This window comes from Pongo abelii, chromosome 16 (genome assembly GCF_028885655.2).
Source record: "Pongo abelii isolate AG06213 chromosome 16, NHGRI_mPonAbe1-v2.0_pri, whole genome shotgun sequence".
Classification (NCBI taxonomy): Eukaryota; Metazoa; Chordata; class Mammalia; order Primates; family Hominidae; genus Pongo; species Pongo abelii.
Window position 1 is genome coordinate 35,442,789 of NC_072001.2, and position 16,877 is coordinate 35,459,665.

Consider the following 16,877-nt stretch of genomic DNA (forward strand, 5'->3'; position numbering starts at 1 on the left):
ACCACGCCCGGCTAATTTTTTGTATGTTTAGTAGAGACGGGGTTTCACCGTGTTAGCCAGGATGGTCTCGATCTCCTGACCTTGTGATCCACCCGCCTCGGCCTCCCAAAGGGCTGGGATTACAGGCGTGAGCCACCGCACCCGGCTACAGCTTCTTTCTTATATTTTTGTTCCATTATTGGAAGGCAACTTCAATAAACAAACATCTTCCAAAACTTTTGAATTTTTTTTCTGCTTGCTAAATACTATTTTGCAAAGTTTCAATTACTAGTTCAAATCCAAACCTCAATAAATAGATATCTATTAGAGAAGGAATGGCAAAATATTTACTCATTAAGAATACCAACACATGAAAGTGATTTCAGAGTATGGAGTCTTGAGTCAAAAACAAAGGAGCCTTCCAGGAAGCTTCCTTTTTTGCTTCAGTTTTTGAATTTGACTGAAGGAAGGTGGAAATGATCGCTCAAGCCCCTAATGAATTCTCCTTAGTAAAATACTGGCAAGGAAGAATCAATCCCAGCAACAGGATGATCTGGGACCAGTCTTCAGGTGCTAATTCCCACTTGGCCCTACTCTTCTCCTTTAGAACATTTTTCTTGCAAAATATATTTTAATGCATTGCAGATTCTCCTTCCTACCTAAATAGGGCCATAGAATAATAATTATCTTTCTTATGGGTCTTGGTATCTAAGTTAGTAGCAAGGACTTATGAGCTGGTTTACCGCACATCTTTGCACCAAAAATAATAATTTTTAAAAAGACCACATTGTATCTGATAAAGAGCTCTATAGTTGTGTGAAAAACTCAATTAGAGATATCTGTCAATCAGAAAATGTTTCATAGGCCACTGAGATATTAATTAGTACACTGGAGTAATTGTTTGGTAGTTGGTAGGTGCCACTGGTATATTGTTGTTAACCCGATAGGCCAGAAACAATTCTTTTTTTTTTTTTTTTTTTTTTTGAGACAGAATCTTGCTCCGTCGCCCAGGCTGGAGTGCAGTGGCATGATGTCTGCTCACTGCAAGCTCCGCCTCCCGGGTTCACGCCATTCTCCTGCCTCAGCCTCCCGAGTAGCTGGGACTACAGGCACCCGCCACCACGCCCAGCTAATTTTTTGTATTTTTAGTAGAGACGGGGTTTCACCGTGTTAGCCAGGATGATCTCGATCTCCTGACCTTGTGATCCACCCGCCTCGGCCTCCCAAAGTGCTGGGATTACAGGCATGAGCCACCGCGCCCGGCCCCAAAACAATTCTTGTTCATTTCTTTTCTGAGATGTCTGTTTCTGATGTTCACATATAACACCAAACCACATGGTTTTTGTTTGTTTGTTTTTCAGAGTGTCAATCCATATCTACAAGGACAGAGACTGGATAACGTTGTTGCAAAGAAGTCTGTCCCCCATTTTTCAGATGAGGATAAGGATCCAGAGTAAAGAGAAGATGCTAGACGAAAACCCACATTACCTGTTAGGCCTCAGCATGGCTTATGTGCACGTGTTAATGGAGCCCCTGTGAATGACAGCATGTTTCTTACACAGATAATTATGGATACAAAGCAGCTGTATGTAGATAGTGTATTGTCTTCACACCAATGATTCTGCTTTCTGCTAAATTAGAATAAGAGCTTTTTTGTTTTTTGGGTTTTTAAAATGTGAATCTGCAATGATCATAAAAATTAAAATGTGAATGTCAACAATAAAAAGCAAGACTATGAAAGGCTCAGATTTCTTGCAGTTTAAAATGGTGGCTGAGGTTGTACTATTTTGGCCAAGTCTGTAAAAAGTTGGCATTTGATTTTGATTATGTAGTTCATCCAGCCCTTGGGCATTGTTATACACCAGTAAAGAAGGCTGTACTCAAGAGGAGGAGCTGACACATTTCACTTGACTGTGTCTTAATAAACATGAATGCAAGCATTGGCATATGAAGTTTTCTTTTTAAAGCATTATAAAGAACAATTTCTTTGTGTAATAGAACAACCTGATCTACATACATGATAGTATATGATCCTAACAATAATGCTGTGAACTTATTGGGTCTGGTGTTATCCCCATTTTACAGATGGTAGAACTGAGATGCATTCAACACACTGAGATACATTCAACACACTGAGATACATTCAACACACCATTGGGAATTATCGGCAAAATCCAGCATGAAGAGACTCTACGGGATAAGTAGCCTAGCTTTTTCCAACAAATAAATGGTAGGAGGGAAAAATGGTGGGGTACCATCATAGATTTTAAAAGGCTTAAGAGACATGTGAGCCAAATATAATGTGTGTGGGTCTTATTTGCATCCTGACTCAAAGAAAAGCGTTGATCAGACAGTCAGGGAAATTTTGAGTAGTGACTGAATATTTCGTTATGATTCAAGTGTTACATAGTATTATATTATGGCTATTTTTTTAAAAGATCCCTTATATCTTAGGGATAAATATTGAATTATTTACAGATGATATGATGTCTTGGATTTACTTTAAAATAATCAAGTGTTAGTGATGAGGTGGAGGGCCGGGAGGGAATGGGGATATAGATAATCAAGACTGGCCATACATTGATAACTGTTGAAGCTGGGTCAAGGGTACTTGGGAGTTAATTGTACTTCTTATTTCTTTCTTTCTTTCTTTCTTTTTTGTTTTGAGAGAGAGTCTCACTGTGTCACCCAGGCTGGATGCAGTGGCGTGATCTCAGCTCACCCACAACCTCCACCTCCCGGGTTCAAGCTGTTCTCCTGCCTCAGCCTCCGGAGTAGCTAGGATTACAGGTACCCACCACCACGCCCTCTAATTTTTGTATTTTTAGTAGCGACTTGGTGTCATCATGTTGGCCAGGCTGCTCTCAAAACTCCTGACCTCAAGTGATCCACCCACCTTGGCCTCTCAAAGCGCTGGGATTACAGGCATGAGCCCCCACACCTGGCTTGCACTTCTTATTTCTATGTTTGTATGTATTTGAAAATTTTCAACAATAGAACCACAGTTAACGGTTAAAAAGTAAGAGTAGATCCTGGTAAGAACTGGCCTGGAGTCCAGGTGTGGTGCCTCACGCCTGTAATCCCCGCACGTTGGGAGGCCAAGGCAGGCGGATCACCTGAGGTCGAGAGTTTGAGAGCAGCCTGACCAACATGGAGAAACCCTGTCTCTACTAAAAGTATAAAATTAGCCAGGTGTGGTGGCACATGCCTGTAATCCCAGCTACTTGGGAGGCTGAGGCAGGAGAATTGCTTGAACTCAGGAGGGGGAGGTTGCAGTGAGCTGAGATTGTGCCATTGCTTTCCAGCCTGGGCAACAAGAGTGAAACTCAATCTCAGAAAAAAAAGAACTGGCCTGGGCTGGGTGCCGTGGCTCACACCTGTAATCACAGCATTTTGGGAGGCCGAGGCAAGCGGATCACCTGAGGTCAGGAGTTCAAGACCAGCCTGGTCAACATGGTGAAACCCTGTCACTACTAAAAATACAAAAATTAGCCGGGCGTGGTGGCGGGCACCTGTAATCCCAGCTACTCGGGAGGCTGAGGCAGGAGAATTGCTTGAATCCGGGAGGCAGAGGTTGCAGTGAGGTGAGATGGCACCACTGCACTGCAGCCTGGGTGACAAGAGTGAGACTCCATCTCAAAAACAAACAAAAAAAAATTGGCCTGGAAATAGCAATGCTGGACAAGCTAGAATAAGGCTACATAAGGCTGCGGACAATGTGAGGAAGCGAAAAAGGAAGGTGAATGAAGAGTTGTCCCAGGGTGCTAGGGCAGTAACAGAGGGATCCATGGGAGAGAAAATCTGGCTGGGACCAGTGGTGATGAACTAGATAGTGAAGTCAGAGTGGCTGGAAGGAGGAGGGATTTTCCCAGAAAAAAAAATAGGAAACTTAGAGGCAGGAGACAAGGAGAACCTCCATTAGACAGACTCAGAAAGGCTCTTTCTGAATGGAGTCAGCTGGGCATCTGCAGCAGAGACAGAGGGATTTGCCTGTGGGCTGGAGAGGGTCATTACCTCCTATCTCAGTCTTTCCACAATGCTCCAGCTGAGGATCTTTGAAACCAGAAAGGTGGTTGTTAGTCACCCCAGGGACATGTGGAGAACAAAAGAAGAGGATGGTGCTAGCACCACGCCATTCATCCTGATTGAACTCCCACTGTGGACACAGCCAGCTGGAGCCTCAGAGCAGTCACACAGCATGAGGAGGGGTTTACAATGGGGTCATTCTAGAAGAGAATTTCCTCTGTTCTTGCTACTGGGAGAGAGAAAATAGATTGTTGAGTGTCTCCTACAGCGTTTGTGCAAAGCCATCCTCCCCTCCCACTGCCTTCAAAGTGAGTCACATGCCAGGTCACCAGGCTGAGTCTTCTAGGGATGGCTCTTCCAAATGTATTTACACCCAACGATGCAGTGTTCCAGAACACAGCTGGAGATTCCTGAAGGGAGCAATTCAGAGTTGGAAGTGTTTCTGCCAGTGAGTTGGGGGTCTGTCTGGGTTGGGCAGCTACCTGGAGGTGATATGACCTTGGAAAACTGAGTCATCCACTCGATCCACAGTTGCACAGTCACTGCCGCACAGTGAGGAGCAGCATGACCCCCACTCCACACTTCCCAAGACTCCTGGAACAGAATTCTATTTCTTTGGCAAGCCTGCGACGAGGACCTTTCCTATTTATTCAGCTAGGCACAAAGGAACAGCAGAAACATCTTTTCTCCTCCTCTTTCCTTTGAAACCTTTTAGAGATACCAAGCTTCACAGATAACTCTCACAGACAACAGCCACAGGGTTAGGGCCTGGAGAACGAAACCCTCCAGGTCCCCTATCTGCCACAGGATCACATGGTGATCACTAAGGTGCCACTGCCTTGGCCAGGGGGACAGGAGAGCCAGGAAAATGGGAACATTTATTAAAAATAAATTATAGGCCAGGCACAGTGGCTCACACCTGTAATCCCAGCACTTTTGTGATCCAGCCAAGGTGGGCGGATCACCTGAGGTCATGAGTTCAAGACCAGCCTGACTAACATGGTGAAACTCCGTCTCTACTAAAAATACAAAAAAAAAAAAAAAATTATCCAGGCATGGTGGCGCATGCCTGTAATCCCAGCTACTTGGGAGGCTGAGTCAGGAGAATCACTTGAACCCAGAAGGTGGAAGTTGCAGTGAGCCGTGATCGCGCCATTGCACTCCAGCCTGGGCAATAAGAGCGAAACTCCATCTCAAAAATAAATAAATAAATAAATAAAATAGATTGTCAGCTAGAGGAACTCATTCTTCTAGCTGAGAGTGGGTAGGGGAGGACATGGTTAATTACTTCTCTCTTATGATCCCTTTTTGTGTTCCTGTGGGACCCCACGCATACTTTCATATAGTCCCTGTAACAGGGCATAATGATAAGAGTTACTCTATATACATAACAAGCTCTGTATGCATTGTTCATTTAAACATCCCTCCCTACATTTTATAGATGAAGCAATTGAGGCAGAGGGATTCCATGACTTAACCAAAACTCCTCAACTAGTAAGTGGCAGAGTTAGAACTTGAATTTAGGTCTCTGGGACTCCACAGTAGATACTCTCCGCTGTACCACACTACCACCTGTTAAAAGAGAAACCTTAGACAAATTAAATTGAACAGACTTTAACTGAGTAAAGAGCAATTTGCAAAATAGGTTCAGAGAGACTCTGCACTGCTGTGTGGTTGAAGACAACCGATGGACAGCAAAAGGAAAGTGAGGTACACAAAACAAAAGTGAGGGACAGAAACAGCCGGATTGGTTACATTTAAGTGTTTGCCTTATCTGAACATGGTTTGAACAGTTGGCCATCTTTGGCCGAATTTCAGTGATTGGCACAAGAGTAGGTTACAGCCTGTTTACACATCCAGCTAGGTTACAGTTTGCTATGTACAGAGAAAACTTTAGGCCGAGCTTTCACTATGTAAGGAGGCAGCTTTGGGCCGAACTTAATTTAGCACACCCAATACTTGTTTACTTATTATGTATGTGCCTCATTCAACCTGGTTATAAGCTCCTTGAAGCCACAGGCTGTGTCTCATTTTTCTTTTTATCTTGATATCTTGCACGCGGCCTAACAAAGGCAATAATAACTGCTGAATGAATGAGCATGATGGAATGTTTTAAAGAAGTCATAAAAGGTAAATCATCTTAGACTGTGTACAGAGGGAAAGGTGGAATTACCTCTCACTTTGGTGGGATTTACAGATTGATGTGAAGTTGTGTACATGGTTCTCAAGTCTTTCTTTTTTTTTTTTTTTTTTTTGAGACGGAGTCTTACTCTGTCGCCCAGACTGGCGTGCAGTGGCGCGATCTCAGCTCACTGCAAGCTCCGCCTCCTGGGTTCACGCCATTCTCCTGCCTCAGCCTCCTGAGTAGCTGGGACTACAGGCGCCCACCACCACATCTGGCTAATTTTTTTGTATTTTTAATAGAGACGGGGTTTCACCATGTTTGGCAGGATGGTCTCGATCTCCTGACCTTGTGATCTGCCCACCTCGGCCTCCCAAAAGTGCTGGGATTACAGGCGTGATCCACCGCGCCCGGCCCTGTCAAGTCTTTCATAGAATCAGCCAGTAGAACTACCTGCTTCTTTTCTGAGTCACTGCCCAAATGTCAGTAGTTCAGGAAGTGTCAAGGCACAGAGTTCCTGCCAAATATCTCAATTTGCTGCACACCATGATGGTTGTGCATGATTCATTATTAGGGAGACAGACCAGATGCGTGGGACGGCCCTGCTCACCATCAAGGCAGATCTGTGGGCAGACAGAGCATTGGGTTCTGCTGTGGGTTTTCATCAACCAGTGTTCACTCTCTGACCACGGGACAGCCACATGGGCAGTGCAGAAGGCATATCCCAGCCCTTCACTGGTATCATGTGCTGTGGCAACAGCCTTGGGGATTAGAACAGAGAAACCTGGGGAAAACATCGGCCACTCCATGAGGAGCAAGCTTGGAGGGTAGGAGGAAAGTCCTAAGGAGGGGTCAGGTAAGTATCCAGGCCATCACCTTTCAAAGTGCTCCGGGACATAATTTAGAAAGTCAATTGGCGTATCTAGCCAGGAGTATATCTTGAGAAAGTAGTATTCTTTGAAGCCTCCTGAAGCCTGGGTTTTACCAACAGCGTAGGCCTGGCAGGATTCGGGAGCTTGTACTTCACATACTCAACTTTCTGTTTCTAAAGGGAAAGAGAGACTCTACCAAGACTTTTTGGCCATCAGGCTGCTCTTCCAAAATTGTCTGGTGACTTAACTGTAGGTGAATCAGAAACATGTGGATCAAATTTCCTGCTAAAATACACATGGGTTTGGCAATTAAAAGAAAATGTGTAGAATATAGCAGATTTGGTGGCCAGAAAGCCCCGTGAGAAGGCAAGGGCCACTGAAAATTATCATAACTATATAGTAAAAGAAAACTTGGTTCCAAATGGGCACAGAGGAATCCATGGAGAAAGTTGGTAAGACATTTATGGGTGTCACACATCGGCTTCTGAAGTCCACAAGTAAAGGCAGGGTGTTTGCAAAGATTCTTGTAGAACCATGTCCTTGAATTTGGGTTTAAAAACTTATTAACTTATAAGTTGCCAAAGAAAGACTCTTTCAGAAAAGAGCTGCTATAAGATGGGCTGAGTTAGAAAGACCTAACAGCCCATCCTAATAGACTGAACGTTCTATTGTTTGATGAATGTTATGTGCCAGTAGAACTTGTTGATAAGCCATTCTTCCCAACAGAAACCATAACTATATACACAGGAAACAAAAATATTTGTAGTGGCTTTTAGCAGTGGCAACTGAACACCTGAGGAGTGAGAAGCATCTTAATAAAGCCCATTTGGAAACTATAGTGACTTCCCCACAAGGTGTCACATTCCTTGATAGGACTCATCACAATACCATTCATTTATTCATTCAGCAGTAACTTATCAAGGATCTATTCTATGTGCCAAATACTGAGCTATATTCTGGGACGGGGGAGTCTTATCAAAGAGGTGTAAGATATAGGCTCTTCCTTCATGGAGTTTAAAGCACATTTGCAACCATAAATATTCAGCTATTTGTACACTATTATTACACACTTGATCCCATGGCATCACAGTTTAACAGAGTAGTTAGATACAAAAACTTTGTAATTAGATTTGCATTTGACTCTGGGTTCTGTGACTTACAAGTTGTGTGGCCTTGAGCAAATAATTCCATCTCACTAAACCTTAGTTCTTTCATGTAACCAATGGGAAAGCTAATACTTACCTTATCATACTGATGTAAAGATAAATTCTTTGCAATACAGCACCTGTGTTAAACCTCGATTTAGATGCCAAATTCAGAATTCATCAGATTTCAGTGCAAGAAACAAACTCTTTACTCTGGATATTTCCATATGAAAGGGATTTAATGCAAGGAATTATGTGTTTACAAAATTATTTAAAGATGTGGAGGAGCATGAGGCAGGGATCCACAGTTGGGTTTAACCAGTTCAAGGTCACCCACGTAGCTGGAATCCAGAGGTCAGGAAACAGTGGTTGGTGTCACTGCCACCACCACATCACTACCAATGATGTGTGACACTCCCAAAGTCATTGTCTTGACACAAGAATGGTGAGTCTGCCTGCAGCTACCATCTCTCATAGCAGAAACAGCAGCAGAAAAATAGATGTTTTTCTTTCTCTTCCAACTTCAACATCTGTGGGAGTGCATCTATTTGGTGTTCCAGTTTGCTTCCAAAAGCCTGTCTCCTGAGGAGTCAGGTATCAGCTACATCAGGGGTTCCCAACCCCTGGGCCACCAACCAGTACTGGTCTGTGGTCTGTTAGGAACTGAGCCATTCAGGAGGAAGTGAGCCCCGGTTGAGTGAACATTACCGCTTGAGCTCCGCCTCCTATCAGCTCAGTGGCACCATTAGATTCTCATAGGAGCGCAAACCCTATTGTGAACTGTCCATGTGAAGGATCTAGGTTGCACACTCCTTATGAGAATCTAATGCCTGATAATCTGAGGTGGAACAGTTTTATCCCAAAACCATATGCCCCTTGCCATCCGTGGAAAAATTGTCTTCCACAAAAATAGTCCCTGGTGCCAAAAACGTTGAAGACCACTGATCTATATTTTCCATATAGGGATAGCCAAAACCCAGGTAAGCTGAAGCTCTATCAAAATTCAAAGTAGAGCCCAGCTGTCCTGATATCAGTTTTACCATCAATTTACTATGTTATGATAGCTCCAAAGGAGAAAAGTGAAAAACTGTAGAATTTTAGAGATTATTGTTTCCTGCTTTCCTGGTTGATAAAGTAAGAAATAGTGCTTGAAAGAAGATGAATAATCGCAGCACAGATGTAAACCAAACTCAAGCTTTATCATTAGGATTGGCATAGGAACCATCCCCATGACATAGACCCCAAACGTACAATGGTATGAATGAAAAAGGTGACAGCGGGGGCTGATCTTTATCATATTTCACTATGCTTGGCTTTTTTGTTGTTGTTGATTTTTGAGTTGGAATGTTAGCTTATTTATCCTCCACAGCTTTTGGAAGATTTCAGCCTGGCTCATCCTATGTTAGAGTGTCTGACAGGGGAATAATGCGTGGTATTTAGATGGCACCAGTTATCCAAGAAGGTCAAATTTCTTTGCAATTAGTTTATCGTACTCCAGAAAGCCCTGAGAGAGGTTGGGGTAGGAGAGAGGGAGTTATCTTCATTTAACAGCAGATAGACTTAGGAAGCGGCGGGGGCCAATGAAAAAGCAGGAACGAGAATGGCAAGATGTCCCAACACTATCTCCCTTCCCCCACCAACAACCCAGGAAAAATTTTCCAAATCACTTTCTACATATGCCTTGACTGTTGATTCATCAAAGATGTCTTCAATAGATTCACAACTCAAACCACATTGCGGTATTTAAGTAAAGGGGAGCATTGAAAATGTGAATATAGTATTTCTTCTATTTTTGCAAATGGATGTGTTTGATACCAAACACTGTCAGCAGCTAATACTATTACTATGTTTGCTAATATGCTCAGATCAACTGGGCACACAACCAAAACCCATAACATTCCTGAGTGAAGTATGATCAGATGCTCTCAAATGCAATTTGCCTTCTTCCCTCGCATCATAAGAGAAAAGGCTTTTGTTGGATATGTTTTGTGAACACCAAAGAGAGTAAATAGCTTTTTGAAGAAGCCAAAGTGTTTTCCTCCTGATTCATTGCGAATGCCTGCAAGAGTGTTTCCTTTTAAGTTAAAACAATTTACGAATTCTTCCTACTAAATCAATCTACATATTTTTATCACTGCTATTTTTAATAAGTAACTTTTCTTTCTGAAAATTTATTTCACTTTGCCCCAACCTTTCTGTGATTCTTGGGAGACAAGAAACAGAGTTCATTTAAAACACTCTTGTTTATGATGGATGAAACCACAAACTTTGTGTGATGTTAACCCACTCACAGAAGGAGAATCTGAACTTCAGAGTATTTTGTGTTTGGAGAGAAGGCTCACTAAGGAAAATGGGCTCATTTCAATTTAATATATTATAGGAAGGAAAAGATCAAGGAAGAGCTGGTCTTAAAACTGTCAAAATATAAGAATTTGATGGGAAGAAAGAAGGAAAACAGAGCAGTTGGAAATGCAAAGATAAAAGAACTGGATCCAGACATGTCTATGTAATTTCCCAGAAATGGAAATTGTACTGGCAATTTGGAAAGAGATATCGAAAAACAATATACATTAAATGTTTAGCTTTTCTTGCAGCAATGCACTTGGAAGGCTCTTAGAACACATCGCATAATGGTATTATGATTCATCTACATATGGCCTGATCCTTGGTGACTGACGAAAGGGGAAACCAAGTTTCATAAGGAATCAAACACAGAAGAGGAAGCTAAACACTTTTTTAGAGAAAAAAACTCAAGCTTCTAGGTCATCAGCAGAGTATTAACTAACGCAGCCTACTAAATTTGCATTGGGATACATCACATATGTAATTTCCTTTAATTCTTCAATAACCCTGTGACATAGGCATCATTTTCTCTGTTTCCTGATAGCCCAAGAGTTGCTGTCTCTAAAGTTGCTTAGGTAGTTGGTGGTTGAGCTTAGATGCAAATAGAATTCTTTCCACCATACCAGTGATTGTCAAACCTGGCTGCTTATCAGAATCATCTGGAGAGCTTTGTAAAAATACAGATTCTTGGGCCTCACCCCAGGAAATTCTGATTCAGTAGTCTAGAGCAAACTCTGGGGATCAATTTTTTGTTTTGTTTTGTTTCTCCAGTGACTCTGATACACAGTGAATTTGGGGAAACATTGCACACAATTGCAACCAGAAATGGTGTGAGAATGGGTGAATACAAAAGCCCCAGAGGGAAGGCTATAGAACACAGGAACTCCACTGCTCTATGAGAAGCCTGCTAAACTACACCCAGCCATAAATAGTCTCACAAAAATCTACCAGATCTGAAAAACATGCTTCAACTCCACCTGAATTTATTTCTAAGACCCCAGACATTCCTAATCAGCTCATCTCCTCCCAGATGGCTCTGCAAACCACTCCTATCGTTTGGAATTATGTTTTCAGAAGCCTTACAACCACGATAAAATGCTGTTACCGTAAGCATTTTCCTAACTCCTCAAGATGAATTAGATGAGCTACTTAGTCCTTCATCAATAAATTGTAAAGGAAGAGGCATTTGGAACTATGGATGCCCTTCAAATGTACTTGGCTAGTTACTTGCCTCTGTTTCCAAAAAGATTAAAACATAAAATGAAATCAGTGGCAAAACGTGCATCATTCCTGGCCACATACCCAAATATTCTTTCTCTTATCCAATATGACTTTTTCCTTTGCATGCTTTTTCACCAGGCTAAGAAAACTAAAATATCTTTCTACAACAAATCCTTAAGGTTTCCCAGAAACACAAAGCAATGGTGCATTATTTATTTCTTAGGAAATTTTACCATGTTATTTTTAGCAGAGTGCGTGTTACCCTGACACAGGCCATAAAACTTACTCACTTCTTTGGGGTCTGAGGAATGTAATCTTGTGATTGGTTTTACAGGGAGAACTTATCGGGGTGCAGTTGCAGTTTCCAGAGTGAGTCTGTGCCATCATTGCCTCCGCTGTTATTCAGTGGGTAGGGCATCCGGAGCACAGGAATGTGCTCTCTGATTCCACGACGAAACTAAGGACTGAGGCTCCCCTAGGCTCAGTTGTAGATTTTGAGGCTCTTGAGGCTCAGTTCTCCAATGAGTTCCAGGCAAAATGGAGAAACCAGGCCAGGCGCAATGGCTCATGCCTGTAATCCCAGCACTTTGGCAGGCCAAGGTGGGTGGATCGCTTGCCCCCAGGAGTTCGAGACCAGCCTGAGCAACATGGTGAGATGCCATCTCTACAAAAACTACAAAAATTAGTGCGTGCCTATAGTCCCAGCTACTTGGGAGGATGAAGTGGGAGGATCATTTGAGCCTAGGAGGTCAAGGGTGCAGTGAGCTCTGATCTCACCAATGCACTCCAGCCTGCTGGGTGAGAGTAAGAGCCTGTCTCAAAAAAAAAAAAAAAAAAAAATGAAGGAGAAATCAGAAACAGAAGCAAGGCAAAAAGGGGGCTAGAGCAAGGGTTATAACATGAAGGAAAATAAGAACAGCTGCACTTTTAATCTATCCATTCAACAAAGGTCTGGGAGCCTCTATGTACTCCAAGTGCCATGTAGAGGCCGGGGATTCAGTGAGCCACACAGAGACGGTTCTTGCCCCCACAGAGCTTACAGGCACGTGGAGGAAACAGACAAAAACCAAGCAAATCTACAAATTGCATAATTTAAAAATTTGGTAAGAGCCAGAAAGAAAGGGCATTGGTCAAAGGAAGGACATGGCCTAGTACATAAGTTATGAAATGTCCAGGCTGGGCACAGTGGCTCACACCTGTAATCCAGCACTTTGAGAGGCCAAGGTGGGCGGATCATGAGGTCAAGAGATTGAGACCATCCTGGCCCACATGGTGAAATCCCATCTCTACTAATAATACAAAAAAATTAGCTGGGTATGGTGGCACACGCCTGTTATCCCAGCTACTCGGGAGGCTGAGGCAAGAGAATCGCTTGAACCTGGGAGGTAGAGGTTACAGTGAGCTGAGATTGCGCCACTGCACTCCAGCCTCGTGACAGAGCAAGACTCCATCTAAAAAACAAAACACAACACAACAAAACAAACAAGCAAAAAACAAAAAACAGACAAAAAAGAAGAAGTGTCCAGTGGCTGTGGGTCAGCATCAGTGAAAGTGGGGAGAGCAGTAAAGAAGCAATTGCAACCTTCTAGGTGAGAAATGACCGTGACCCGGACTTGGGGATGGGCCGTGAAGAGGCAGGGTGGACTCAAGACAGCTATGGGACTGCCACTGGCAGTGATATTTTGGAGAAACTCTAGCAGTTAGTTCTTCCAACACGGTTCCTACAGGTGATGGGATAAAAATAGAAGACAGCAGGGGAAAGGATGAGGAGACCTGGAGCACTTTAATTACGATTCAACTCAGCCTGTGCTAGGGCCACAGGGACTCAAAGAGGAGGAAGGAGACACTTCCTCCATGCAAGGAGTCTACGTTTCATTGAAGAAGATGCGTCCAGCATACATGTAACTACAATAAAGGAAAAATATGACAAGAATCATAGAAAAGGCAGAAGGCTCTGAGAAGGAGGCTTGAAGTCACAGTAGGAATTCCACCAGAAGAGAGAAGGGTGGGAACTTCTGAGGGGAGGGAGGAGCAAGAGCAAAGGTGTAAACGTGGTGGTCTGTGGTATGTGCTCAGCTCCTGCTGGGCTCAAGTGTTGCATGTGCAGAGAGAACATTAGCTGGAGACCATCAGGCTGGCCTTGAACACCAGGGGCAGGAGTGGATGCTTACTACTCAGCTGTGCACTCCTCTCATGTTCTTTTCTACATTTGTGCAGTTGGATGTCTGTATTATATGTGTGTATTAAAAGTGAACTCTCACTTGGAAATTCTTCTTAGTGGCAAGATTCTTTTCTCTAGATTGACAGTGCAGAGCTCACATAGTAATCACTGCTGTTAAAATAGATATTTAGGACTATAGAGCTAAAGCTTAAATACCATTTAAGGCAAGCTGCTGTTATCTGAAATAATTCATCTTTCTTATTTAAAAGAACCAATACCCTCCCCCTCTCTCTTTCCCTCCTTCCCTCCCTTCCTTTCCTCTTTTCTTTCTTCCTTCCTTGGAAGAGTGGAAACATAATGAGGGGTTCTGGCTAGTGTCCTGAGGTGTTGGCTACGTAAATTTTTTAGAGTTGTTCGTGCCAAGAGACCAGCACATACATTTCTCTAGGGGAAGTACATCCTAATGATTCCACAGACATCCATGGATTACTCTGGCTAGCAGAGCAGCACTGCAAAAATCATTATGATTTTTTTTTTTTCCAGAAAGTTGTTCTTCTTTGGCTTAATGTCCACATGACCAGGAATCACACTTTACAGTCTTTAAGGGCCTATCCCATGCTCAGCCACTTTCCTACAAAATTGTGGCGACGTGGACAGGCAGACATGTGCACCTGGGAGCTTCTAAGATCCTGTCTGCTCAGGCTGATGCAGTGACCAGAGTCACCAGAAACCCTCTGCTCCATCTGGGAGACCCAAGAGAGATCATCTGGAAGCTGGTATCTGGGGACACACTGCTACATTGTCCAGTCCAAAGTCCATCAGCTTTGTTTTCTTTCTCTGTCACACGAACAAATAAAACAGAGTGTAGAAACAAACACTGCAGGCAAGGTTACCTAGTCTCCTTGGAAAGGTTGCCTTCCTACTGGCTAACTTTCAACCTAAGGGAAAATGCAGCTCGATGCTCAACTCGAAGATTTTCTTTCACATTCTATTATACATGTGCATATAAAGGAATTTCTCTTACTATTGGTTTCTTCCTTCTCTGATCCTCTCTCCAAAGGCACATTTCTCCAGAGAGTGTGTCCCAAATGCCTCATGTCTACGGAGTTCTTTGCAAACATTAATAGACAAATGGTTAGTTTATATAAAGCACACATGTATTGCTCTGACATAAGCAGTGAGGAGCCCACAGTTTACATTTTTCATCTTTCTTTTAAAAAGGAATGAGAAATCGTATTCCAGATGATCCAACCTTTTACGCTATGAAGGGAAGAGTGGAGAAGGAACCAAGATTGAAAAGAGATTTAAATTTGGACCCTTTGTGAGCCAAGTGCAAATTGGTATACAATTTCACATTGATCTTTAGAAGGGAAAGCAGGTATTGAATTTGCTTTCCACCTTTAGCTCCATCCTTCTCTACCTTGAGAAGAAACCCAAAATACTGAACTTACTTATAAGCTCCTAATTTTAAAGGTAGACTGATACAGGTTGGGTGCAGTGGCTCATGCCTGTAATTCCAGCACTTTGGGTGGTCGAGGCAGGTGGATCTCTTGAGGTCAGGAGTTCGAGACCAGCCACAGTCAACATGGCAAAACCTTGTCTCTACTAAAACTACAAAAAACAATTAGCGGGGTGTGGTGGTGGGTGCCTGTAATCCCAGCTACTCAGGAGGCTAAGGCAGGAGAATCTCTTGAACCAAGGAGGCAGAGGTTGCAGTGAGCTGAGATAGTGCCAATGCACTCCAGCCTGGGTGATAGAGTGAGGCTCCCTCTCAAAAAAAAAAAAAAAAAAAATATATATATATAGAGAGAGAGAGAGAGAGACAGAGAGAGAGAGAGAGATAGAGAGAGACTGATACAGTCATTAATAACTAATGGCAATAAGTCAGGCTTGGGTTTTTGTAGGAAACCTCAAGACAGGCCATATGGGTTTTCTTTTTTTCCTTTTCTTTTCTTTTCTTTTTTTTTTTTTTTTTTTTTTGAGATGGAGTCTCGCTCTGTCACCCAGGCTGGAGTGCAGTGGCACAATCTCGGCTCACTGCAAGCTCCACCTCCCGGGTTCACGCCATTCTCCTGCCTCAGGCTCCTGAGTACCTGAGACTACAGCAGCCCACCACCACGCCCAGCTAATTTTTTGTATTTTTAGTAGAGACAGGGTTTCACCGTGTTAGCCAGGATGGTCTCGATCTCCTGACCTCATGATCCACCTGCCTTGGCCTCCCAAAGTGCTGGGATTATAGGCATGAGCCACCACGCCTGGCAGCATATGGGTTTTCAATGGCTATGTGTTCAGCATTCTTTATGAGTAAACTCATGTGATATCGAAACCCATATTCCTCACATATGTGTTCATATTTTACACAACCAAATGTTTTGACAATACCAGCCATCAAATTAAGTCATTTGGCACTTAGGAATAGTTTTCTTTCGTGAAAAAATAGTGGTTTGAATACCAGTTCTAACAGTGTATGGTGTAGACTCTTGTTCACAGTATAGAGTAGAAGCTCAGTGTATGGGGCTTAGGAGTCAGCAGCTGTGACTGCTTCATATAGCTGTGTGCCCTTGAGACAGTCACACAACCTCTCTAGACATCAGCTTCCTCATCTTTAAAACAGAACAAACAATAGTAGCAATTTCATAAGAGTGTTACGATAATTAAATTAGATAATGCACATAAAGCCTAGTGTTTGGAACACATTAAGTAATTACTAAAAGGCCACTTTAAGAAATGTATGTATACACACACACACACACACACACACACATTGTTAATCCTATAAGAGAAACTAAAGTGTTATAGTACGTTATAGTATGTTATTCATACAAGAGAATATTATACTACTGTTAAATTGATATTTTTGAAGAATTTTAATAATGTCCCCCAAAAATAATTAAAATATTAGGTTAAATTTAGAAGTTAAATAAATCATCTTATTATGTACAGCATCTTCTCTTTCTCTCTCTTTCTCTCACATACACATGCACACACACACATACATACACACTATA

General features: G+C 42.7%; 1 protein-coding gene across 2 annotated transcripts in view; it reads left to right on the forward strand.

Moving 5' to 3' along the window:
• SCG5 (secretogranin V) overlaps window positions 1–1,925 on the forward strand; it is a 56,540-nt gene extending 54,615 nt beyond the window's left edge. For both annotated transcript variants that reach the window (XM_002825241.5, XM_009249643.2), the window contains exon 6: window positions 1,341–1,925. In XM_002825241.5, the coding sequence (XP_002825287.1) occupies window positions 1,341–1,436 (96 nt within the window). In that variant the 3' untranslated portion in view covers window positions 1,437–1,925. The remainder of the gene's footprint in view (window positions 1–1,340) is intronic.
• Window positions 1,926–16,877: the final 14,952 nt, after the last annotated feature.